Source organism: Martes martes (genome assembly GCF_963455335.1).
Source record: "Martes martes genome assembly, chromosome: 2".
Taxonomy (NCBI): Eukaryota; Metazoa; Chordata; class Mammalia; order Carnivora; family Mustelidae; genus Martes; species Martes martes.
The window spans coordinates 38,358,819-38,385,361 of NC_137889.1; the positions used below are offsets into that span (position 1 = coordinate 38,358,819).

Below are 26,543 nucleotides of genomic sequence, written 5' to 3' on the forward strand. Positions count from 1 at the left end.
GGCAAGAACAAAATGAATTCTTTTGTTAGGTAGATTTATTTTTTTCTGCTTTGAAATACATTTTTTACTACAATAATATTTATACAACAAACGTGAAGATAAATTAGAGTGGAATGAAACAGAAATCCCAAAGTGTCCCTCTCAGAGGTGGTATTGCTCCGAAAGGTACCAGAACACAATTTCTTACAGAAGAAATAACTTTATTTGGAGTCTTAGCTACAACTAACAAACAGAAACAGCGGACAAGAACAGCCACATCTTCAACCCCCAGCGGAAGGTCCTTCACGTTTGTGCGGCCACAACACGTCATGCTCCCCCACTCTGGCTGCTCTGGGCACATTCCCCATGCACTGCCTGGTCCTAGAGATCTCTGTGTTTATGACTTTTCTGAAAAAGCTGCAAGCACTTCGGAATGGTGGCCCTCGCCATGTCTAGCACAATGCCGGGTTACCACTCAAGTTTCTTGCCCGATGAAGGCTAATTAATGCAGCCTGCTGGGATAGACCCTGATGACCTATTACTTTTTGCTTATTAACATATCAAATAATGTTGACATGTCTGAGTACATCCCAGAGGCATGCCTAAGGAAGCAAGCGTGTAATAGTTCCCCAGCGCTACAGGAGCCCGCAAGGCACAAGCTGGAGCTCCATGTCTGGATGATAAGCGGTGGAAACTGGAGGTACAAGAGTACTCCGTTCCAGTGTGGTTTGATGTTGATTACATGGTTGATTTCATGGTCTTTCATGCTCCTGGAAGTCAGACGTATCCAGAAAAGAGAAGCCTGTGGATGCTGCCAACTCTGGGCTCCAGGATTATAAAACATCTTTAGGCACTCCCCCGTGCTACAAAGGAGGGCATTTAGCCTCCTGATTTGCAATAAAGTCCTCTTTCTCCATCTAGCCATCAGCTTCAGTAAATGGGGGACTTGGACGGAAACCTTTACATCCCTTTCCTGATGGTCGGGAGCATGGAACAAATACAGCATCTGTAAGTTTCAAAAGCTAAAAGGAAAATACATCCTTAAGACTTTCCCGTGTTCCCCAGCAGCGGCTGTAGAAAGAGCCCCGCGGTTCCAAACACACAGACAATTATAAATACCCAAAGAAAGACCCTGTCCACCACCATGGCTACGTATTTCCAGTCATCTTCTACCTGAAAGGCAAACAAAAAGTTGAAACAATTAAAAAATATATATGGAAACCTTAGGAAATGCACTTTGTCTCATAAATAAACTGCTTCTTTTTCAAAGAAAACTTCCCTGGCAATTTTTAAAGCAAATATTGGTTTTATCCTGGCTAAGCCATGTTGCCTATAGAGTTCACAGAACTTTTGTCCGAAGAGCGTGGGTATGCAAACCCTTCCATGCCTCATGCTGATGGTAACAGAGTGAGCAGGACTGCATGGGGCACAAAAGACTTTTCCTGCAAAAAAAGCACTCCCGAGATAGCTCAACCTTTGCCACTGGCACCACTGAATATTCTGAGTCGTTGGCAAATCTGGGAAATGGGTTGGAGGCAGGGAGTGCAGGACATGAGGAATGAAGGAAGGCTCACTTCTCAGGCATGGGCAGCCCTCCAGCCCGCAAGTCATGTTGCTGTGGAGAGTTCATTGCATTTCTCATGTCTTTCTGATGAAGGGTAGTTGAAGGCAGGCACGGAACAGCCCCGGCCTGTGCCTCTCCCCAACCTCCGACTGCCCTAAGAGGAAACCACTATTAAAAGGACTTTACACCACTCTGGGAGGAGCCCTCCATTCTTTCCCCTATGACAGAAGCCTGATTGGGTGACAGGCGCAGGGAGGGCTCATCAGATAAAACAGCCCACCAACAAGCCCATACAAACCCTAGACTTAGAAACTCCAGGGGCAACCCTCTGGCGTCCCCTCACTCCTTGGGATCTTTGTGCTATCAGTTTTCTATCCTTCAATAAACCTTGCTTTGCTGCCCACCACTCTGTCTGGTCTACCTCTTCCTTCTTCGGAGTGGCATGACCAAGAACTTCGGGCACTGACAGGGGGAAAAAATCCTGTAACATTCCAGTTTCTGACCTCCAATTTATTACGCCTCCAGCTTATGCCTGAGACCTAGGTCTCGGGTTGTGTCTTGACAGCCCTACCTGGTGGTGTTTAAATCAACAAGTCCTCCCTCCATGTTATGAAGGTGTCACCATGAGAGTACAGTTCTGGGCTCACCTGTCCCAGGATGCATCCCCCACCCTCTGCTTTGTGACCCGCAGTCACAGTACCCTCCCCTGCACCAACGGGATGGACAGACTTCAGGTCTCCAGCTGTCCTTTAACTAGGAGATGCAGATGCCGGCGGCTGCAGTATGAGGTCAAACCCAGACGCCTGGCACAGGTTTTCAGATGCCCTCAGCTGGTCATCCTGATGATGTGGGAAACTGGCATGATTTTCTTGAGCTCTCGCTTTGGAGCATGGGGGAGGTCCTTGCTGCTATAGTTAGATTCTGGGCAACAAAAGCAGAATATGTTGCTGCTAAAAATATCCCTGAGGCTCATTCAATCTGCACCTAAATCACTCTACAGTAGAAATCAGTGGGGCTGGAATTGCAGAGGACTCACTCCCCTCTTCCAGCACTCTCAGACTGCAGGCTGATCTGTGAGCAGATCTCCCCATTCACCCTTCCCTCCGCCACTGTTGTTGTTGTTTTAAGATTTTATTTATTTATTTGAGAGAGAGTGAGAGAGAGAATGACAGGGGAGAAGCAGACTCCTCGTGGAACTGGGAGCCCGATGCGGGACTCGATCCTGGCATTCCGGGATCATGACCTGAGCCGAAGGCAGTCGCTTAACTAACTGAGCCACCGAGGTGCCCTCTTGCCACTGTTTTTAAGAAGCACTTTCATTGGGCACCTGGAGGTGGTTGAGCAACTGCCTTTGGCTCGGGTCATGATCCTGGAGTCCTGGGATCGAGGCCAGCTTCAGGCTCCCTGCTTGGTGGGGAGCCTGCTTCTCTCTCTGACCCTCCCTGCTCTCATGCTCTCTATCAAATATATAAATAAAATCTTTTTTAAAAAAGGAGAAAAAGAAAAAGAAAAACTTTCATTAACCAAGTTTGTCCTGAATGTTTACTTTAACCAGATTTCAGTGGAGTTACCATTTCTGGAGGTAGAGGTTTGCAATGAGGCTGTGGTTTACTTCACCCATAACTGCATAATAACCACTTGGTCTTAGAGTAATGCTCCTGACCCTCTTGGAAAGAGAACTCACACATTGCTGATCTATAAAATGCCTCTAAGCCTGCTGCAGGTGGACAGGCTAAAGGGGCTATGTACCTACCTCCTTTGTTTCATTTTGGTTCTTCATGTTTTCTGCTATGAACTGAACACAATTAATTACATCTTCGACATCAGGTGAGGGCTCTAAACTCTCAGCCATCCATTGTAAAGGCTGATGGCTTAATCTTCTCTTGCTGGTGGCAAGCTCACTTGACTTCGGACAGTGGCAACATGCCGTAGGAAGTTTGGTCTCTCTGCAATGGTCAAAGTTGACTTTGGTGGACCTACTGGAAATGCCTTTGGAGTTTTTATCAGAACTTGTCTCCCTCTTCTTGTCCAGAGGTCTCCTCATCATCAGGATCTGGGGTAACAGCTGGAGGAAAACCGTCTTCACCCACTTGGGCATGGTATGTGTTGTTGGGGTGCGAAAATGTATGTTCAACACGAACACAGTCACCGCAATGGACAGGGTGACAAAGATCATGGTGAACAGCAGGTACTCACCCACCAGTGGGATCACGAGAGACGTGGACGGGATGGTTTCTGTGATTACGAGCAAGAACACAGTCAGAGAAAGCAGAACTGAAATACAAAGTGTCACCTTTTCACCACAATCAGAAGGAAGGTAAAAGACCAGCACAGTTAGAAATGAAATAAAGAGACAGGGGATGATCAAATTAATGGTATAAAACATTGGCAATCTTCTAATGTAAAAAGAATAGGTTATATCTGTGTATATCTCCTCACAACAGTTGTATTTTATGTCGTGCTTGTAGCCAGAAGCATCAACAATTTCCCATTCACTGTTTTCCCAAAAATCATTCATATCCACTTTAGATCCAATGATTAGGAGATCAATTTCTGCTTTGTCATATGTCCAGGAACCAAATTTCAGGGAACAATTTTGATGATCAAAAGGGAAAAAAGTGATATCCATAGGACAGGAACTCTTGAAAATAGCTGGTGGGGTCCAGGTTATCATGCCATCGTATTTAAGGAGAGCTTTTGTCTTGCCTTCAACTTGAAAATCGCCAACAGCACTGCAACGTAAACCAGACACCATTAGTAACACCCCCTTTGCTGTACCGAAGGCAACTTTGGAAAGAGACTACTTCTGCCAGAAGCCCATACTTGTTGTAGAGAACAATGTCAGGCTTCCAGATCTTATCCGCAGGAACACGTAGAGTCTCGATGCCATCATATTCCACTGGGTTCCAGCGCAATTTATAATCATTCCAGATCTAAAGGCATAGAAGTCAATTGAATAAAAAGTTCTCAGTAAGTTTCTTCCAATGTTAATTCTATATTGTTTTAGCATGGTTTTGGGGGGAGACGTATGTTCTAATTTAAAGGGTACATTGGAGGGCACTTGGCTGGCTCAGTAGGTAAAGCATGCAACTCTTGATCTCACGGTCATGAGGTCAAGCCACACAGAGCATGGAACCTATTTTTAAAAATAAATAAAGAGTACATTGGTTTTTCTTTTTTCCTTTTCTTTCTTTCTTTTTTTTCTTTCTTTTTTTTTTGTGAGAGAGAGATTGAGAAGAAGAGAACAAACAGGGGGAGGGGCCGAGGGAGAAGCAGACTCCCCACTGAGCACGGAGCCGTGTGAACTCCATCCCACAACCCTGGAATTATGACCTGAGCCAAAGGCAGACATTTAACCAACTGAGCCATCCAGGCGCCCAAGAATACATTGGTTTCTATCAAAAGTTGAGAGGGTAAATCCACGTGGAATGGAGGGCTACATAGCTGAGCTGATTTTGGCAAATATAACTTAGATAATTAACTATTGATTATTAGTTAGCTGGCCAAGTTTAAAAACTCAACTTGTATGTTCCATAGACTATAGTCACACTGGAGTAGCAACTCGTTTCTAATATTAAAAAGATAGTTCAAGTGTACAATGATGAACTTGTTACAAAGTCTGTGTAAGAGATTAAGACAAGAGGGAAGCATGAGATGATATAACTGATAAAACCAGCTGGTGGGAATCTAACCCACGTGTTCTCATACCCAGTTCCTGACTTCCCTAGGCCTGGCGCAGCAGGACCAAAGAGTGGGCAAGCAACTGACTCTGGGGCTCAAGTTACAGATAGAAATAGGATACCTGAGGGCAGAAACCAGAAGGGAGAAGTCTCTACGTCCCGGAGAACTTTATCACTATGTTTCTGCACCTGTGAAGTTTACATCAAGCAGCTGTGACCAGAGCTGAACTTTAGGCTTTGGTGACAGATAATATTTTATGCTCTGTTATAAGCTGGAGATGGAAAGAGGGAATGCTAGCAGAGTTTATCCACTAGACATTGTTGGGCTGGTGCATAAGTAAGACACATCTAAGAGAAGGACACATACGTGACGTAGCCACAGATTGGTTTCCATGATCTGGTTGACTTCATCCTGGGAAAAAGAAACAGTATTTTTTAGCCTTAAATGTACTTGCTAATACAGATGGATCTTAGAACAAGAATTACAACAAAGGAGAGCCAAATCTGAGTTATTCATACTAATGGAGGAAGACAAAAAGGACTAAAAAAGCAACTTATAAAATACAACCAGAAATATATTTTCACATGGTTCCAACCCTGCTGACTTTGAGAGAAAATGTGGCTTAAAACTGTCTTTCAAATCTGATTTAAGTCTCACCTCTTCCATGAAAACTTTTTTCTTTTTTTTTTTTTAAGATTTTATTTATTTATTTGAAAGAGTGTGAGAAAGAGCATGAACAGGGGAGAGGGGCAGAGGGAGAGGGAGAAGGAGACCCCCTTCTGAGCAGGGAGGCTGACTTCGGGTTCTATCCCAATCCCAGGAACCCGGGATCATGACTTCTGTCAAAAGCAGAAGCTTAGCCAACTGAGCCACCCAAGTGCCCCAGTTGGTAAGTTTGGGGAATGCACCGTGGGCCACTGGGAACACCCAATAGCTTCCAAGCTGTTGTGTTGTAAGGTTGATGAAAGTTCTGGATATGTTTTCTGCAGTTTTCCCACTGGAGGCTGTTAGCTGCTTATGAACACATTATATTTGGGATATTGGCCTGAAATGTTTTCTTTCAGATGGCTCCATGACTCTCTTTAGGCCATTTAGTTACCAGCTTAAACTATCTCCTCAGAGAAGCCTTCTTTGACCATGCTGTCTAAAACAGATGTGTGTGCATATGTGTGTAAGTATGTGTCCATCCCTCTCTATTTTTCTTCATGGGATTTATAACTGTTATTGATGTTTTTGTCTCCCCAATTAACCATTTAGACACATGAAGGTAAGGAATTTTTCCATCCTATTTACTGCTGCAGTCCTAGCATTTATAGAGCACATAGTAGGTACTCAATAAATATTTGAACAATGAATGATTGAAGCAATCAGCATGGCTTGGAAAAGAATTGGGGTGTGTTGCAGCAGAGGGGTAGTCCCAGGTGGAAAACTCCACGGTGAGCTGAGGCTGACATTTCAAGGGACAATTGGGCTCAGGACTCAGAGCCTAGAGAGTGCTGAGCATAGTTGAGGTTGGGAGGTTTTCAAGGACTGGGGATGAAGATAGTAAAAACAATGAACAAGGTTCTGATACTTATCACCATCTGCAGTAATTTCCCTCCCCTCCCACTGCCCTTCTCTTCCTCCTTTCATGGAATCATAAATCTTTACAAGCTGCAGAGATCAGAAAGGCTTCACAAGGGGCGCTTGGGTGGCTCAGTCAGTTAAGCAGCTGCCTTAGCTCAGGTCATGATCCTGGAGTCCTGGGATTGGGATGGAGCCCCATGTCCAGTGCTGCCTGCTCAGAAGGGAGTCTGCTTCTCCCTCTCCTTCTGCTTCTCCCCCTGCTCCTGCTCTCTCTTAAATAAATTAATAAAATCTTAAAAAAAAAAAAAAGAAAGGTTTCACAAAAGAGGTGAGACTTAAATCAGATTTGAAAGACAGTTTTAAGCCACATATTCTCTCAAAGTCAACATTGTTTGAGCTCTCTCTCACTCTTTCTCTCTCTCAAATAAATAAAATCTTAAAAAAAAAATAAAAACAACTTACAAACCTTGCTTTACAAGATACATGGACACCCTCAGAGTAAATGAATTCAACTGTGTTTGACAGAGCTGTGGCCAGGACTCAGGGCCCAATCTGCTCTTTTTCACTGAGCTGCTCTCTAGTTCACTACCGCCCCTGACAAGTTTCCTTCTTCAGATGGGTTTGTATCAAGTCATGGTAAGCCCCAGGGTTTTAAAAGGTCAAGAAAGGAGTTACATTTATGGTTTCCTACTAGCCAGGAAAAGCAAAAACAAAAAACAAAAAAACAAAACCAACCAACCAAACAAACAAACCAAAAAAAGGCTATACTTATCCTTTGGCCAAGCAGTCCATGACTTTATAATTACCCAAGCCTAAGGCTAGTGCCTTCTGCTTATGAAAAGGTCATGTTGTGCCCTATAGATTCCAGCAGAGCCATGTCAATAAATCCATTGGCTTCCAATCAGGAGTGGACTAACTATGAAGTCTAGAAAGGTCTCAGTGGTACATGTCATAAGCATCTTCCAAGGACTGCGTCTTCACTGTACACTAGTATACTGTGTTGATAGAACTAGTGTATACTGTAAACTAGTACACTGTGTTCAGATCATTCACATCTGTTGGCAGTATCATCCTCACAATATCCCCTTCTCCCCCCAACACATCCACAAACTGGTGAGGCTCCATGTGGTGTGGACATCGTCAGGGGTGTCAGCCAACTTTATGGATCAGAACTTGTTCTGACAACTCCAAACCACACCAATGGTCATGGGCACTGCCATCAGTCAGCCCAGCTGGAGGAGGCCAGAGACTCACAGTACCAGTCCACATTCCTGGGACCATTGCCCTGTATCTCCTACTTGGGAAAATAAATTAGTTGACACCCAGCCTGCCTCAAAGGATTAGAGTTACAATTTCAAATTGAGTAGCTTTTGGAGCACCAGAGAATGAGATGAGAAAGGCCAGGTGGACTACACTTTGAAGGCCTTTAAGTTAGTCATTTCAGGTATGGGCACCCATCAAAACACTAGACAGGGGCTTTGTCTTGAATTGCTATGGGGGGACAGCAGATGTGCTCTTACACTGAAAGATCATCCACCCAGAAAACTTTGTGGCCAGAGTCATTCTGTAGGGCAGAAAAAACACTTCTGGGTAGAGCAGCAAGAGACTTAGAGAGTCTGAGAAGGGAATTGGTGGTTGGGCAGCCTGGCTGTACCACATCACAGAGCCACCCCTAGAGCTCACCATCGCTCAAGGACAACAATGTATGGTCCACAGGGACTTCTGGTACCCCACCTGAGAACAGGTGGCTTCTATAGGAATGGCTACATTAATATCCAACAAAGTAGACTTCGGAAAAAAACAATTACTATAGACAAAGAGGGACATTATATAATGCTAGAAGGGTCAATTCACCAGGAAGACATAATGATCCTAACTGTATACACACCAAAACAATAATCTTCAATTACATGAAACAAAAATCGATAAAGCTGAAAGAAGGAACAAACCCCCATTATAGTTGAAGACTTCAACACCACCTCCCTCAGCAACCAATAGAACCACTAGACAGAAAATCAGCAAAAACAGAGATCTGAAGAACATAATCAATCAACAGCCTCTGACTGACACATATAGACCACTTACTCCAAACAGCAGAATACCCACATTTTTCAAGCATGCATGGACTATTAACCAAGATAATAAACCATATTTTTATCATGGGCCATAAAATAAACTTCATAAAATTTAAAAGAATTGAAAATGTACAGTGTGTTTTTGACCATAATGGAATCAAACTAGAAATCAATAACAAAAGACAACAAGAAAATCTCTAAACCCACAGGAACTAACCAATACTCTTCTAAATAATCCATAGGTCAAAGAGGATGTCTCAAAGGAGATTTTTTAAGAGATTTTAGTTATTTGCTTATTTAAGAGAGAGAGAGAACACGTCCATGCACACGAGCAGGGGGAAGGGCAGAGGGAGAGGAAGAAAGAGAGTTCCAAGCAGACTCTGCACTGAGCACAGAGCCCCATGCAGCATTTGATCTTACAACCCTGAAATTATGACTTGAACCAAAATCAAGAGTCAGATGCTTAACTGACTGAGCCACCCAGGTGTCCCTCAAAGGAGATTTTAAAAAATACATAGAACCAAATGAAAATGAAAATACAACATATCAGAACATGAAGGACATAGCTTAAAAACAGTGCTGAAAATAAAATTATAACATTATATACTTATATTATAAATAAAGAAAGCTCTCAAATGAATAATCCAAGCTTTTACTTCAAGAAATTAGGGGGGAAAAGCACAAAATGAACCCAAAGCAAGCTTAAGGAAGGAAAAATAAAGATAAGGATAGAAATTATGGGGCACCTGGCTGGCTCAGTCTTTGGAGCATGCAACTCTTGAGATCTTGGAAGTTGTGAGTTTGAGCCCCACATTGGATGTAGAGATTACTTAAATAAAAAATAATAAATTTTTTAAAAAGAGTAGAAATCAATAAAATTGAAAAGGAAAACAATAAAGAAAAATCAGTGAAACAAAAGCTGATTCTATGGAGAAAATAAACAACAAAATTGATGACCCTGTAACATGATTGGCATAAATAAAAACAAGGACACAACTCACCAACATCAGAAATGAAATAGGAACATTAAAAAGATCCTGTAACCATTAAAAAGAATAGACAATATTATAAACAACTTTATCATACATTCAAAAATTTAAAAGAAGTGGATTAAAACCTCAAGAGCCACAAATTACCTGAATTCAAAGAAGATGAAGTTGACAGTCTGAATAGCCTATAGCCATTTTTAAAAATTGGATTTATAGTTAAAAACTCCTGGAAAAGAAGTCTCTAGATGTAGTAAGTTCCCCTTGAGAATTCTACCAACTATGTAAAGAAGTATTATCAATTTTATACAATCTCTTCCAGAACATAGAAGAATATGGAACAATTCCAAATATTTTTTATGAAGTATTATCCTGACACAAAACCCAAAGACAGCACAAAAAAAGAGAATTATAGATCAATATCTGTCGTGAACTCATCAATAAAGTAGTAGAAAACTGAATCCAACAATATATAAAAAGTTATACATCATGACTAATGAGATGTAAGAATGGTTCAACATTCAAAAATCAATCAATATAATTTACCATATCAACAAGGTAAAGAAGAAAATTGATATGTAACCATATCAATTGATGCAAACAAAGCATTTAACAAAAGCTCAACATCAACACATGATAAAAACTCTCTGAAAACTGGGAATAAAGGAGAACTTCTTCAACTTGATGAAAAGCTCTATAAAATGCTTACAGCTATCATTATATCAAACGGTGAAGGACTGAATACATTTTCCTTAAGATTGAGAACAAGGCAAAGATGTCCGCTCTCACCACTCTTATTCAACACAGTACTGGGAACTCTAGTCAATGCAATACAGCAAGAAAAAGTGGGGGAAAAGGACAGATTGAAAAGAAAGAAATAAAATTATCTCTATTTGCCTATGACATGGTTGCCTACATAGGAAAATCCACAGAATCTATGAAAATCCACGGAATCTATTAAAATACTGAAACTAAGAAGTGAGTTCAGCAAGATCTCAGGATAACAAGCTCAACATACAAAAATCAATTCAATTTCCATATACTAACAATGAACATGAAGAAACCAAAATTGAAAGCACATTATTTTCAATTGCTTCAAATAATACAAAATACCTACATATACACATAATGCTGCATAAACAGGATCTGTCTGCTGAAAATTACGAAATGCTATGAAAAAAGAGCCAAATGAATGGAGAACTATCTTGCATTCATTGGTTGGAAGACTCAACAACAGTAAAAATGTCACTTCTCCCCAAATTAATCTATAGATGTAATGCGATTCCTTTCAAAATCCCAGCAGGGTTTTTTGTATATACAGGCAGCTTATTTTAAGAGTTAGACCCCAGAATAACTAATATGATTGTGACAAAGGAGAATAAGGTGGCAGGAATCACTCTGGCCAATATTAAGACTTGCTGAGTGCCTGGGGAGCTTATTTGGTTAAGGTCCACCATTGGCTCAGGTCATGATCTCATGGTCCTGGGATCAAGCCCTCCATCAGCCTCCCTGCTCAGTGGGGAGTCTAACTCTCCCTCTCCCTTTCCCCTCTCCCTGCCCTTGCTCTCTCTCTAATAAATAATTAAAATCTTTTAAAATTAAAAAAAAAGACAATACAGCTACAGTAATCAAGATTGGGTGGTACTGGTGGAGGGTTAGTCACATAGATCAATGGAATGGAACAGAGGACCATGCAATAGATCCAAACAAATACACTCAACTGATTTTTCACAAACGTGCACAGTCAACTCAAAGGGGAAAGGGATAGACTTTTCAACAGATGATACTGGAGCACCCCACCCCACCCCACCAAAAAGACCAAGCTTCACATTTTATACAAAATTTAAAAAAAATAACTCAAAATGGATCACAGCCTTGAATGAGAAACATGAATAAAACTTTAAGAAAAAAAAAAAAGGAAAATCTCTGGGACCTGCAATAAGGCAATGACTTAGGCTTAACACCAAAAGCAAAAAAACATAAAAGGAAAAATTGATAAATTGGACCTCATCAAAATGGAAAAGTTTGAGTGAAAGCTCACATGAAAAAGATGAAAAGAGAAGCTACAAACTAGGGTAAAATATAGCTGACTCTTGAATACACAGGTTTGAACTGTGCAGGTCCATTTATATGTAGAATTTTTAGGACACAGTGCTGTCAGTATATTTTCTCTTCCTTATGATTTAATAACATTTTATTTTTGGGGCGCCTGGGTGGCTCAGTGGGTTAAAGCCTCTGCCTTCGGCTCAGGTCACAATCCCAGGGTCCTGGGATCGAGCCCCGCATCGGGCTCTCTGCTCAGCAGGGAGCCTGCTTCCTCCCTTCTCTCTCTGCCTGCCTTTCTGCCTACTTGTGATCTGTCTGTCAAATAAATAAATAAAATCTTTAAAAAAAAAAAACATTTTATTTTTTCTCTTTTATTGTAGGAATACAGACTATAACACACGTTAACATATAAAACATGTGTTAAACAAGTGTTTATGTAATCAGTAAGGCTTTAGGTCAACAGGAGACTATTAGTAGTTAGGTTTTGGAGAAGTCAAAAACTATTTGAAGAATTTTGACTATGGTAGGGGCTGGTGTCCCTAACCCCTGCATTATTCAAAGGTCAACTGTATTTGCAAAGCATTTATCTGGCAAAGCATTAGTATGTAGAATATAGCAAGAACTCTCAACACTGAACAGTTAAAAAAAAAAAATCAATCAAGCCAATTAGAAAATGGGCAAAAACCATGAACAAACATTTCACCAAAGAGGATATACAGATGGCAAATAAGCACATGAAAAACTGTTCTATATCATTAGTCATTAGGAAAATGCATATTAAAACTACAATGAGATATCATTATATACCTATTAGAATGGCTAAAATAAAAAAATAGTGATAACCCCAAATACTGGTGAAGATGTGGATAAACTGGATCACTTATTATTGCTGGTAGGAATGTAAAAGGATAGAGCCACTCTGGAAAGCATTTTGGCAGTTTCTTAAAAAACTATAACATGCAACTACCATATGGCCCAGTAATTGCACACCTGGGGGTTTATCCCAGAGAAATAAAGATTTACATTCACACAAAAACCTAGACCCAGAAGTTCATAGCACTTTTGTGTGTAATAGAGTAAAACTGGAATCAACCCAAATGTTCTTCAACCAGTGAAAAGTAAAATGAACTTCAGTGCAAAAATACCATGAAATACTACTCTGTACCAAGAAGAAATGAACTATTGATATAATCAACAACTGGGATGAGTGTCCAGAAAATTACAGAGTGCAAAAACCGATCCCACAAGATTACATACTATATTATTCCATTTTATATAACTTTCTCAAAATGACAAAATTTTAGAAATGGAAGACATATTAGTGGTTGCCCCTGGGAAAACTGGGTGAAGTGCACAAGGGATCTTTCTATTATTTCTTACAAATGCATATGAATCTATAATAATTATTTCAGTAAATAAAATTCAACTCGAAAAAATAAATTTCCCAAGTCTCCCTCACAGCTAGAGGTTGCCTATGAGATAGGAAGCCAAGGATGTTAGTAGGACTTCTAGCAAAACTCCTCAAGGAAGTCACAGATGTCTATTATCATGGTCTGTGTGATTGGCATCCCCTGGATGTTGTGTAGTGCCTAACCTGAGCAACCGAACATAGTGGTACAGTCACTAACACCATGAAGCCACCTGGTGTTAACCTTCTAAACTTGTTTTATTAAGGCTGTGTTATTTTTTAAAACTCTGATAGCAGCCAAATGCAAATGTCAAAATCTGTATTCTTCTGTCCCCACCCACCATCCTGAGAACAATGTCCTGAAAGGGGTATATGAACCAGGAATTTGAAGTGATGCTGTGCAGTGAAATAGACTAACTTTAGGTGAAACTTACTTTACAACAATCCACAGCAAATTATGGCCCCCAGCCCAGTAGGAGGCCAGTAACCAGTACAACACTATATGGGGGTAAAGAAGATCAGGATAGGTACCAAATAAATATTTTTTAAAGGCATGAGTGGGTCCATCTAAGCAAAACAAAACATGTGACTTTTTTTTAAACCAATACATACCAGTATATACATACTTCCAACTTGGGCCAGAAGCCAGAGAACCAGGCCAGGGTCAGCCTCGTCCACCGGGAAGCATGGACTGGATAAATATCGTGGGCCCTGACTTCACAACTGTAATTATGGTCTTTCCCCAGTGAACCTTGAGAGCCACCACTCTTTCCCAAGGGGCGAAGTCTAGGAGGACAGAGGGCTCCCTCCTTATCCATAGGCTGGGACCGATGAAAGGGGCTCCCTTTACCGTGCACTGCTGTCTCTCTGGAGATGCTTTATCCTCACCCCCTACATCCTGAGCCTGCCTATTCCTGGAATTTGGTCCAAGCCAGCTCAGCCCCGTCCCATGACTTAGGGCTAGAACCTTGCTCTATGTTGCAATATCAGGGTGCGCTACCTCCCCTCCTGCCAACTAGGGCATGAAGATTATTCAAAAAGAACTGCAGTCCTACTTGCCCTTGAACTCAGGAGCCATAAATTAAAGTAAGAACTCCAAATTCCCATCTGTTTTTTTTCAGGGCTGGATGGAACTCTATATGAAAGAAGGTGATTTATTCTTTCCTTTCTTGCATAATGTAGAAGACTTAAAGCCATTCTTTTTCTATGGAGTGAAAAGAACATGAGCTTTGGAGTCGGGATGGACTTGATTAAGACCTCAGTTCGACCATGTTACAGTCGTATGACCTTAAGAAGGTTGCTTACCTGAGCTTCCCTCCAGCTGTAAAATGCAGCTGAAAGCGACTAAGTGTAGACACAGTGACTGGTGCTTAATAGATGCACAGTGAAGTTAGCTCCCTCTGTATTCTCCCTTCAACCTCCCCTTCCCCTCTTTGTTTCATCAACTCCCTCTAAAAGCACTTCCGGAAAGACACTGCCTTGATATGAGTAATTACAGCTTCAATGGGAAAGGGTCTTCTTCCGAACCGGAGGGCTTTGAAGACCCAGCGTTCATGCAGATGTGTGTTTGTTCGTATTTTTAAATTTTCTATATTTACTATATGCAATAACTGGGACAACGTCGAGAATTGCTCTGCTGCCCCACCCCCACCCCTGGCAGAGTCAGGGTTCCTCCGGGAACAGGTGGTGAAGTGGCGGCACTTACCACGTTGGCCAGCTGTGTGATGGCCACTTCAAAATGCACCGTGACGGGATCAGAAACGTTTTCTACAGGCCTGATGAACTGGTTATAATGAGAAAACAGTTTGTGGAAGAGTCTCTCTTCAGAGGCACAGGCGGCAGAACCTGCATGGCCAAGCAGACGGCCGCGTTAGAGCAGCAGAGAGGGTGCTCACAGATGAGGGGTGCTGGCAGCTTCCATCACCAGGTGACACGGGCAGTGGGATGTCTAAGCTGACGGAGCCCTCCTGCCCCTGCGTTCTGTCCACCCACACAGACGGCCCCTGGTGCCCATTGTACCCTGCCTCTCGGAGCCTCAGTTGGTCTCCTCGGCCCTGAAGCCGAAAAGAGTAATGCCCAGAACTGGTGTGATACCAAATAAAATAATATTGGCAAGAGCACTTTTAAAGTCTAATGCACACGTGTAAAGGGATAGCATGAACTCCAGTTTTTGCTTACGGTCACTGAGGATAGTTCATGACCTCTCTGATCTGGTTATTAAGGAAGAGTCCTGCCCTTTCCTGTCAAAATGCTGATCCAATTACCTGTTTCTACAGTCAGTGAGGTGCTTAGCTGGGGAAACCACCAAGCAAACTGAAATAACTAGTGATTTTCTTAAGATCTTAACAAGCCATACTCCTTTTTAAAATCAGCTTTGAATTCAATTATTTCGGAGATTTGTGTAAGTGCAAGGTCTCTGAGGCAAACTTATTTAAATAGTTTTTAAAGAATTCAAAATTAGGAATGCCTAGGTGGCTCAGTCATTAAGTGTCTGCCTTCAGCTCAGGTCATGATCCCAGAGTGCCTCGCATTGGGCTCCCTGCTCAGTGGGGAGCCTGCTTCTCTCTCTCCCATTCCCCCTGCTTGTTTTCTCTCTGTCAAATAAATTTTAAAAATCTTAAAAAAAAAAAAAAAGAGAGAATTCAAAATTAGTTCTTAAATAGTAGGATTTTAGTCACTAAATTTTAACTAGTCTAATGTGTATGTATTTTTCCAAGAATGCATTAAAACTGGGTTACTTGCCTTCATTTGAAATAATCCATTTCATTAATACCCCTCTATATTTTCCCTTATAGAAGCCAAGTTTGACATCTGAAATACTGTTCTACAAATTTCCCAGAGGGATTTATACCCTGAAAGAAAGAAAATTAAAGGGACTGAAAATTTATTCCGCAAAAATGAACAAAAGGATAGCTGTTGTATCACGAAATAAAGAGAGTCGTTTGACAAATGCAGTTGGAAACGCTGAAACTCTGAGCTTTCAGCAAGAAAGAACAAACTTAAATGTAAAATAGCACCCTTGCTACCATAATCAATAATGGTAGAAATATTCCTACATGAAACAGACAAGAAACAATTCACTTCATTACCCCATTACCCATCCCCCTCCCCCCCGAGACCCTGTAGAGAAGCCTCCATGAGTCTTAAAGAGCAAGCAAGCTCCAGCAAAGCCACCAGCACGTGGAAATATGGTTTTCTTTAGCAGAATAGCAGCTATTTCCAAGGCTTAACTTTTAAAATGAATAATCTTACTCTTAGGACTCATTCCAGCACAGTACTATGACATGCTTCCCCAAAAAATGACAATTACCTTCGAAATGGAAGGGTTCGTGGACTGAGTCATAGTATCAGCTAACAAATCACAGTTAAAAAAAAAAAATTTAAATACAAAGACAAATAAATCAGTTGAATATACCTATAGCAGAGATGGATAGAAAACTGCATCATTATTATCACCATATTTTTAGTGGGACAATAAATAAGGTATGGTTTACAATGCTTCATCGTCCTCCCCACCCCAGCCCCTAAACCTCACGTTACATGTTAAACCTACCCAGTAAGAAATAGATTAATTAGCAGTTATAACTGTAGTCCTTCCTCTGCAGCCCCTGTACATGTTCGCTCATAAAATATCTCATCTCTGCTCCGTCAAGCACAACTAGAAAAGAAGAGCAAACGCATGTAGCTGAAAAGAGGATATGAGATAAAGCAGAAATAAAACCTACCTTTCAAGCAAGGCATGAATACACAGAACCAGAGACACAAACCAAAGGGAAGAGGTGCCTGTCCCTTGCTGGTCAGCATGATTAAAACACACTTTGATTTCTTTTTCTAGTCAAAGGATTGTGGAAAACAGAGAGCTATCAGACAGTCACACGCATCAGACCTTTAAATCATCAGAGTCCCACTGCAATCCACGTGTGTCTTCAGTGAAATAAAAACATTCCCAAACGCAACACGGATGTTCCCAGGATCAGAACCTAAGGCCAACAAAAGGGCAAATAAAAAGGATTCAACCAGATGTCAGATGAGTCATCACTTCCCTGTCACCCTAGATCTCTTTTCGTGCAAGAACAGTGAAGAGAAGCAGTGAGAGAACGCCGAGCAGGCAGGACCGAGGGAGGACGGAAAACACTGCCAGGCTTAGAGCTTTTCATAGCACAGTCTGGGCAGTCATCCTTGGGGATGGGGGGAAGAAGCACCCTTTGACTGAGCCCCAAGTCCAGGGAAAGCAGGCGCTGGGTCCCAGACAGTGTGTTCTGATTTACTGAGTTCTCTGGTTAATCAAGGCTTAGCCTTGTTATTAGAAAACTTCTAAAATAGGAGTTTCCTTTCCTGTCTTAATACGTGCGGCTTCGAGCAGCACTCACCTGGTTTCGTCTGACTCCAGGGCTTCTGGTATCTTGTCTTTCTGTGCTCAGCAATCACCATCCAGGACCAGAGATGAGGTGTCTGAGAACCAGAGGGATGAGTACTGAACATGGGATGCCACCTGGACAGCCCTATGCTTATTGAAACATCCTTGCCATCGACTGGCTTTGTCACAAGTTTCTTCTTGCCTCTAGTAGTGTCGATAGGGCTTCTGATGAACTGGGCCTTCTGGTTAGATTTTGGTGTTGGTTAAAGAGGAGGCAGACCCACAACAAAATGGAAAAGCAACCTGCAGAACGGGAGAAAATATTTGCGACCCCACGTCTGAGAAGGAATGAATACCCAAAATACATAAGGAATTCATAAAACTCAGTATCAAACCCAATTAAAAAGTGGGCAACAACCTAAATAGACATTTTTCCAAAGAAAACATACAAATGTCCAACGGGTATACGAAAAGGATCTCAAAGTCCCCAATCAGCAGGGAATGCAAATCAACCACCGTAACATCTTACCTCCCACCTATTAGGATGGTTACTGCCAAGAAGACCAGAGATAAAAAGTGTTGGTGAGGGTGTGGAGAAAAGGAAATTGCCGCTGTGGAAAACAGTATGGGGTACCTTAAAATTTTTGAAAAAGAAACTACCAGGATTGTGGAACCACCATTCACCTGGCTCACACCTTCGCAGCCACCAAACTTACCTCCACACTCAAAAAGAAGAGTAGACCAGAGCTGGTGAGAGCTCTCCTCCTGCTGGGATGTCTATCAGTGTGCTCATTAGAGTCCTGTGTGCAGCTGAGGGTCACACGGTGACGTGTGAGACCAAGCTAGCGAGGTGTATCATGGGAAGCTCTTTGAGGCAGAGGACAGCATGAGCTGCCAGGTGTCCAACATCACACTCACATACAGAGAAAGCCGAGTGGCACAGCTGGGGCGGGTGTACTCCCATGGCAGCAAGATCTGCTCTCTCATTTTGCCTAACATGCTGAAAAATGTGCCCATTTTAAAGAGCATAAAAAATAAAACTAAGGCTCAGGGGCTGACCCGGGAAAAGCTGCTATTCTGAAAGCCCGAGTAGGGGCATCTGAGTGGCTCAGTGGGTTACACGTCTGCCTTGGGCTCAGGTCTTCATCCAGGGTCCTGGGATCGAGTCCCGCATCAGGCTACCCTGCTGAGCAGGGAACCTGCTGCTTTCTCCCTCTTCCCCTACCCCTCCTCCTACTCATGTGCTCTCGATCTCTCTCTCGCTCTCCCTCACAAATAAATAAAATTTAAAAAAAAAAAATGGAGGACACAGACTGCAGCATGGAAACATCTTCCAGAAGAGAAGGTAAATTTATCATTGAACAGGACTTTGTGTTATTTTTTCTTTTAGGTTATCTGGGTTCAGGGAGGTGTATGCTTATGTACACGTCCTAGATTTTCTTTTGACATCTTTCTCTTTAGCTTAGAGTCAACTCAATAAATATGGTGATGGCTTTTGGTTTATTTTCTTTCAAAAAACAAAGAACTACCATAAGATCCAGCAATTCTACTTCTAGAAATATATCCAAAGCAAATGAAATCAGAGTCTCAAAGAGATTTCTGCATTTCTATGTTATGGCAGCATTCTTCTCAACTATCACAGTACAGAAACAACCTAAGTGTCATGGATTTGGATTCTGGGGCTGACACGTGGAGAGTGTTGGACAAGTTACTTAAACTCCCTCAGCTCTGTCACCAGAAGAAACGTGGATGAAAGGACAAGGAAGATGTGATGTATATATGTACACACACATGTGGAATATTATTCAGCCATGAGAAATCCTGCCACCTGAGACAACATGGATGACCCTGAAGGAGAGTGTGCTGAGTGAAATAAGCCAGACGGAGAAAGGCGAACACTGTATGATCTCATGTATGTGTGGAATCTAAAAAAAAGTCTAACTCATAAAAGGATACAAACTTCTGGTTATAAAAATTCATCAGTTCTGGTGATCATCTGTGCAGCATGGAGACTAGAGTTAATATATACTTTAAATGTGCTAAGAGAGGGGCACCTGGCTGGCTCCATCAGTAGGGCGTGTGACTCTTGATCTCAGGGCCATGAGTTCTAGCCCCACAGTGGGCACCGAGTCTATTTAAAAAAAAAAAAAATCTAATAAAAAAAGTCTTTTTTGTATTTTTCTGGTAGAATAGATCTTAAGTGCTCTTACCAAGACACATATACAAATGGTTACCAAGTGAGACAATGGATATATTGATTAGCTTGACTGTGATATCATTTCACAATGCATATGCATATCAAATTATCACATCATATGCCTTAAATATACACAATTTTTATTTGTCAATTAGGCCTCAATAAAGCTGGGGGAAAAGAAGAGTTAGACTGGAAAATAACCCCTTGGGGCCTTCCCATCCAAACATTCTATGACAGCATCACAAAGGTAGTACACTTGGCAGTCGTGCCAAATTCAGACCAATGAAGTTCCTCAAAATTCTATTAAATTCATATCTCTTGAGAAAACAAAGGAGGAACCAACACTTAGAACCAAACTTAGACCCCAGCCAGTACTGGCTAACTGCCTGCTTCAAATATGTCATCTTGCAATGTAACTCAAGCGCTCCACTTAGCAGATGGGCTTTTGTCCTTTGCTGAAGTGTCCTGTGGAGTTTGGAGAGAATCTAAGGTGGTAAAGAGAAAAAGACTGGACAATACTTTACCTTGATGGATGAAATCCCAGGCCACACCCCAAAATGGGGCAATGCCTCAGTCGTCTTTAGAACGAAACACAAATCAAGTTGGCTGTTCTCCAAAGAACCAACAATACCCTCAAATCCTTCTATTTCTCAGCCTTTAACTGATTTGTTCACACTTTCTAACAAATGCAAATTGCAGTTTTTCAAGAAAACTGTTGTTTTGGGCCACCTAGGTGGCTCAGTCGGTTAAGCGTCGGCCTTTGGCTCAGGTCATGATCCCAGGTCCTGGGATCAAGTCCCGCATCGGCCTCCCTGCTCAGTGGGGAGTTGGCTTCTCCTTCTCCCTTTGACCCTCCTGCCCCCCACTCTTACTCTCCCTCCCTCTCCCAAATAAACAAGTCTTTAAAAAAAGAAAAGATGGGGCACCTGGGTGGCTCAGTGGGTTAAGTCTCTGCCTTCAGCTCAGGTCATGGTCTCAGAGTCCTGGGATCAAGCCCTGCATTGGGCTCCTTGCTCAGCGGGGAGTCTGCTTCTCCCTCTCCCTCCCCCTCCGTCTGCTTACTTGTAATCTCTATCTGTCAAATAAATAAATAAAATCTTTTAAAAAAAAGAAAACTGTTGTTTCATATTTTTGTTTTATTCAAAAAGCCTCTATAGCCATCACCTGAGGCCTTAAAGAACCACTCTAGAGCAGCGATTCTCTGGAATCCCAAATTAGCCCTGCTTCCTTCCAGGAGCATGAGATCTGTTCCCAGGAGCCACCATGCAGAATGGGAGAATGGCAGAGTTTATGAGAGGAGGTCACAGGAGAGCCTTACTGGAGGCAAAGAATGCAGAGGGAAGAGTATGGACTTTGGAGTCAAACAGACATGGATTTGGATTCTGGTGCTGATACGTGGGGAGTGTTGGGCAAGTTACTTAAACTCCCTCAGCTCTGTCACCAGAAGAAATGTGATTAAATTCAGTAGTATAAATCATTTCACCTTTCCCTACCTAATTTTTTCTGTCATTTTTACTCTCTTTTTTTTTTGTTTATTTCTTTATTTTATTTATTTATTTATTTATTTATTTTAGTAATCTCTTCCCCCAACATGGGACTTGAGCCCATGACCCCGAAATCAAGAGCCACACAATCCTCCAACTATGCTAGTCAGGTGCCCTTCTCACTCTCTTACCACTGCAAACAGACAACACAACTGAGTAGCTCTCGGGTCTGAACTTGTAGGAAAAATGTGCTGTATTTTAAATGCTTATATAGAATATACACTCTCCCATTCAAAGAAAACATTTATACTAACCCCTCATCATCAGAAAAATGCTTGAGTTTTGTAACTTAATTATGGCTTTACATCCTGCTTCAATCCCTTTCTGAAAATTGCAGGGATAGAAGTTAAAACCAAATACACAGAAGAAAAGAAGCATACTTTCAAAAAAATTTTTCTAAAAATTTAGTTCAAGAAACAAAAGAATTAAAGACATTTTGTCTTTTTCTGATGTTGCTGGTTACCATTGCAAGTTCATATTCCAGTAATTCATTTAGCTGTGCTCTCAAACCAACCAGAAGTTTAGTGCTGCTCGTGGTTGATGGAGGTGGAAAGGCTGAAGGGAGGGAGAGTTTCGTTACCCTGGGAAGAGTGCTGTCTTGCCCTCCCCATCCTCACCCCTACCATACACACACCCCTCCACCCCTCTGCCCCCTCATTCCTCTTAGCCTGTTCCAAAAGGAATAACAAAGAAGAAATGCATCTTAACTCTTCCAAGGCCACACATCTGATGAAAACTTATGAATGAAAACACGTCTCCATGCCCTCGTGTCTTCCAAATAAAATTTGACATCTAGTTCCTGGGGATTTCCAACCTCAGGGGAAGGTAACCCATCGTTTTCTCACTTTCTGCTCCCAGTCACCCCACATCATCCCCTTTTTTTTTTTTTAAGGTTTTATTTATTCATTTGGGAGAGAGAGAGAAAGACAGTGAAAGCACAAGCAGGGGCAGAGGGAAAGGGAGAAGGAGAGGCAGATCCATCGCTGAGCTAGGAGTGCGACACGGGGCTCAATCCCAGGACCTGGGATCATGACCTGAGCCGAAGGCAGAGGCTTAACCCACTGAGCCACCCAGGCGCCCCCACATCATCCCTTTTTAAAATAACATTCTAGAGAGCTAATGTGTCAGGAAACCCATAAGCTTCAGAGACTCATTGTTGGGTTCCTTCTGGGTTTTTATCCGTAGACACTAACTTCAATATAGAGGTTTTCTGAAGAAGAAAAAAAGTGATACTGCTTAATATGAAACTTTTAGTTATTAATATTGTTTAAAGCACTTTCCCCCCCTCCAATGGCTAAATTAAAGCCATTGCCTCATTTGCTCTAAGAATTAGGGTGAGTGTTTGATACAGTTTTATAAAACTGGCAAAGTGCGTAGTTGAAGTCTGAGCGCTCTTTGGCATAGAAACTGCACGAATGAACATTTTGTTGATCTTTCTCCAACTGTCAGTTCTCTTTAAACTCAAAACGAGAAGACTCTCTAGTTGTCCCTAAAGAAATGTAAAGGAAATAACCCTTTAAACATGTATTATTTATAAATCCACTGCAGCAAAACATCATCAATAATTCAACAATCCCATATGCCTGTTTTTTTTTTTAACTACTGTCATTAAAACTGTCACATGTTCAATATCCCTAGTCACTAGTATTTCACAGTCACCCCACTTGACATTTCACATGCAGGAAAAAGAAAACAGCAGTAGGGGAAGTACTCAAATTAAATGCTAATTTTAGACCAGGAAGAAATATTTCATAAATAACTCATAAGAGAGGCTCGAATTAATCCTACAATGCCCACCTCAGGACCACCTACATTTTAAGAAAAAGGGAAAGCCTTCGAAGCTGGGTGAGGTAAAGCAGTGAAAGTCTAAACTGTGTTGAAATGCTAAGACCATGTGTTGTAATGAGAGCTCCTCTCCCAGCAGCCTGTACGCCAATCAGCAGACGAAGCCCTTTCCATTCTCTCTTGAATCCCCACGGTGACTCGAGGAAGTGAGCTTCGATGCTGTAGGTGAAGACACAGACACTCAAGCGGGTTAAGTAACTTGCTTAAAGCTCCATCATTGCTGATCAGTGGCTGAGTTAAGATTCCCATCTCGGTCTGTCTGAATCTACAGCTGACGCTTTAACTTTAAAGCTATCCTCAAGTCCTTTTAGATCCATGAATACTTTATAAGTTCAATATATTCTAAGAGGGTTGTTATTGCAATGGGCCATGGTTAGCACTAACTTCATTTTCATTTGCTGTGGATCCTTCCCATGAGTCGAGGAAGCAAAAGCAAATACATAAAAGGAGTTGGAATGGAGCACGTAATACCACACAGAAGTGAAAGCCCAGAGATTGCCCCACTTAAGGCCTAAGCTGACATCGGGCACATTCCTAACTTGGGACATGTGGGCGATGGCAGCCACTACCACATCTTCGGGGCTGCTGTTGCTGGCTGTGCTGTGAAGGTCGCTAGGCTGAGCACTTACCGGTGACAGGCACAGAAGGCCACGCTCTTCCAGCCAGAATGATTCCTACACAGACCTTTGGGAATTCCGCAACTTCCCTCCAGCCTTTCCCCGTCACTAAATGGGCAGCAATTATCTCTGGGTCTTTCAAGGTAGAAGAGAATGTGCTTAAATCACAAATCCCCTAAAAGGAAGAATTGATTCGAGGTTACCATTGTCCCACAACCCAGCAGAAATACAATTGTAATAAAATTGTACGCCATGTAGACCCAGCTCTGTGATTGTAAATGCAAGTAACTGCCAGTTTGTTTTCGTTCCCTGGGGCTGCTATACCGAATTACCACAAACTTGCTGGCTGCATGCAACAGAAAGTTATTCCTTTACTGTTCTAGAGGCTAGAAGTCAAAATCAAGGTGTCAGCAGGACCATGCTCCATCCGGAGCTTGTAAGAGAGAATGCCTCCTTGCCTCTTCAGCTTCCGATAGCTCCGGGCGTCCCTTGGCTTGTGGCTGCATCACTTTCATCTCTGCCTGTGTCATTACAAGGCCTTCTGCTCAATGCCTGTGGCTTTGCCTCTTTTGTGTCTTACAAGGAAGCTGGTCCTTCTATTTCGGTCCTGCTGGGTAATCCGGGATGAACTCAAGATCTTTAACTAAATTACATCTGCAAAGATCCTTTTTCAAAGACTGTAACATTCACCAGTACTGGGGGGTTAAGACACAATGTAGGGGCAATGCACGTGCATTTTCTTTTCCCAGAGAACAGTACTCTGATGCGTACAACGGACTTCAAGGACTGGTGGGGTGGGCCAGAAAGTATGACTGTTTTGGTATAAAATGCCAGATTTCTCATTCTTTTAAAGAAGAAAATCCAAAAAGTCACCTATATTGTGGTTCCTGGTTGGTAGTCCAACTGTTCGTGTGCATCAGAACCAACGGTAGGGGACAGTCTTTAAAAGCTTAGATTCCAGGTCCTGTCCTCAGAAATTCTGATTCGCTGGGTCCATGGCAGGACCTGGAAACTGCATTTTTATAAAGCTCCTGAGTTGACCCTGATGCAGTGGGCAGTGGCACACCTCTGAGCTCCTCCAGCAAGCCGAGGAAGGATTTCCACACGGTGCATCTACAGTGTGCTTCTGTGATCTGATAGAGTTAGACGTTTCTAGGACATATGTGCCCCCACAAATGGGTAGGTCACGAAACAAAAACGTTAGAGCTCTTCCAAAGTTGCTGTACAGGCACTGTGTTTTGTGTGAAATAGCTCCTTTGACATAGGTACTTACTAAGTCCTACTATGCTCTGGTCACAGGGAAAGATGTTGAAATACAGTTGTAGAAAATACACACTTATGCATTCAAGTATCCATGGAACATTTACAAAAATGGATTTCTTGGTATGACCAAAAAAGTCTCAAAAAGCAACAAAGAATCTTTGGTGTACAGAACACTGTCCACAAAAAAAGCAAAATGAAAAATCCCAAGATAATGCTCCAAACTTCTCTTTCTTGCAGAGCTCAAAATGCTGTATCCGGTCTTCCCTTTTTCAAGAGCCAGAGAGGTAAAGCTAATAATGGATAGAAGTCATACGGCTCAGGTTTCATGGGTCCCAATATAACTAAGACCATATTAGCCCTAAGGTGCTGATCACGGCAGCCCCTTCTCCATGCTGCCCTGGTGTTCAGGCTGTTGTCCATGCCTCCTCCTCGGGAGCTTGACTCTGCCCGGGGCTTTCTCGCTGCTTTGCTGAGCCTAGCTATCTTCCCAACATCAATGCCTCACTAAGGTCTGAGTGGTAGGGATGAGGAGTGGGGGGTTTAGAGGGCCCGAGGTGGGGGAGGTGATCCAAGCAGGGATGAACCAGAAAGATTCTCTACCTCCACCTGTCCCAAGTCTTACCTGGACTTTTCTAAACATGGCGGTAGGGGTAGCAGCTGTAAGAGTGGGTTAGCATAAGTACAGCCATCTTAGCTTGGGCAGCCATCTCAGGCCCAAGGGCTGAACTTTCCCCTCCCTGCTTTGGTTCCAGGGACCCCCTCCCCGTTTTAGTTCCAAGAAAGTATCCCACCCTGCAACACCCTGGCTGCAGCTAATCAGCTTAAACCACCAGGACAGCTAGGAGGTTGTGGCATGGGGACCAGATGTTGAAGAGAGCTTATCTTGCTAAACCACCAGGGGAGCACAAGCCAAAAGTATGTATGGTCCCTGAAGTGATGGAAAGTTACTGTGAGTTGGATGTTTTTTTAAAAAAATGCTATATAAACCCTTGGCTTTGAGTGCTCGGGGTCCTTGTTGAAACCCGCTGTGCCGGGCAGATACTTGGACCCTAGCTAGCTGGAAATAAACCTCGCTGTGTGACTTGCATTATCGAGAGTGTTCTCTGTCTGATTGAGGGGTGGTCAACTCCGTACCCTAACATTTGGAGGTCCCACCGAGATTTTAAGACCCTCCTCAGAGAGACAGAAGACCCCCGATACCGAGGTTTAACTAAAGGAACCACGGAAGGAGGATTGGTCACATCCGAGAGGGGAGGACTGAAACAGGTCCTTGACCAGAGAGGCTGAAACAGGTCTCTGCCCAGGTCCAAGAGGGGAGGACTGAAACAGGTCCTCGACCGGAGAGACTGAAACAGGTCTCTGCCCGGTCCCAATTGAGAATTCTCATGGGAAGGAAGGAGCGGGTTGCGACCCTG

The 26,543-nt window shown here is 42.4% G+C and overlaps 1 protein-coding gene across 2 annotated transcripts; it reads right to left on the reverse strand.

The window, feature by feature from the left end:
• Positions 1 to 1,020: 1,020 nt before the first annotated feature.
• Positions 1,021 to 17,109, reverse strand: CHRNA6 (cholinergic receptor nicotinic alpha 6 subunit; the record flags this gene model as incomplete). 2 transcript variants are annotated; one of them, XM_080797632.1, is made up of 6 exons in its annotated part: positions 1,021 to 1,152; positions 3,297 to 4,275; positions 4,367 to 4,476; positions 5,591 to 5,635; positions 15,011 to 15,150; positions 17,031 to 17,109. In XM_080797632.1, 6 exons carry the CDS (start codon positions 17,107 to 17,109, stop codon positions 1,021 to 1,023), a joined length of 1,485 nt encoding a protein of 494 aa, XP_080653758.1. The 2 variants fall into 2 exon arrangements, with proteins under 2 accessions (XP_080653758.1, XP_080653759.1); XM_080797633.1 differs by lacking the exon at positions 5,591 to 5,635.
• Between the last annotated feature and the right edge of the window lie 9,434 nt (positions 17,110 to 26,543).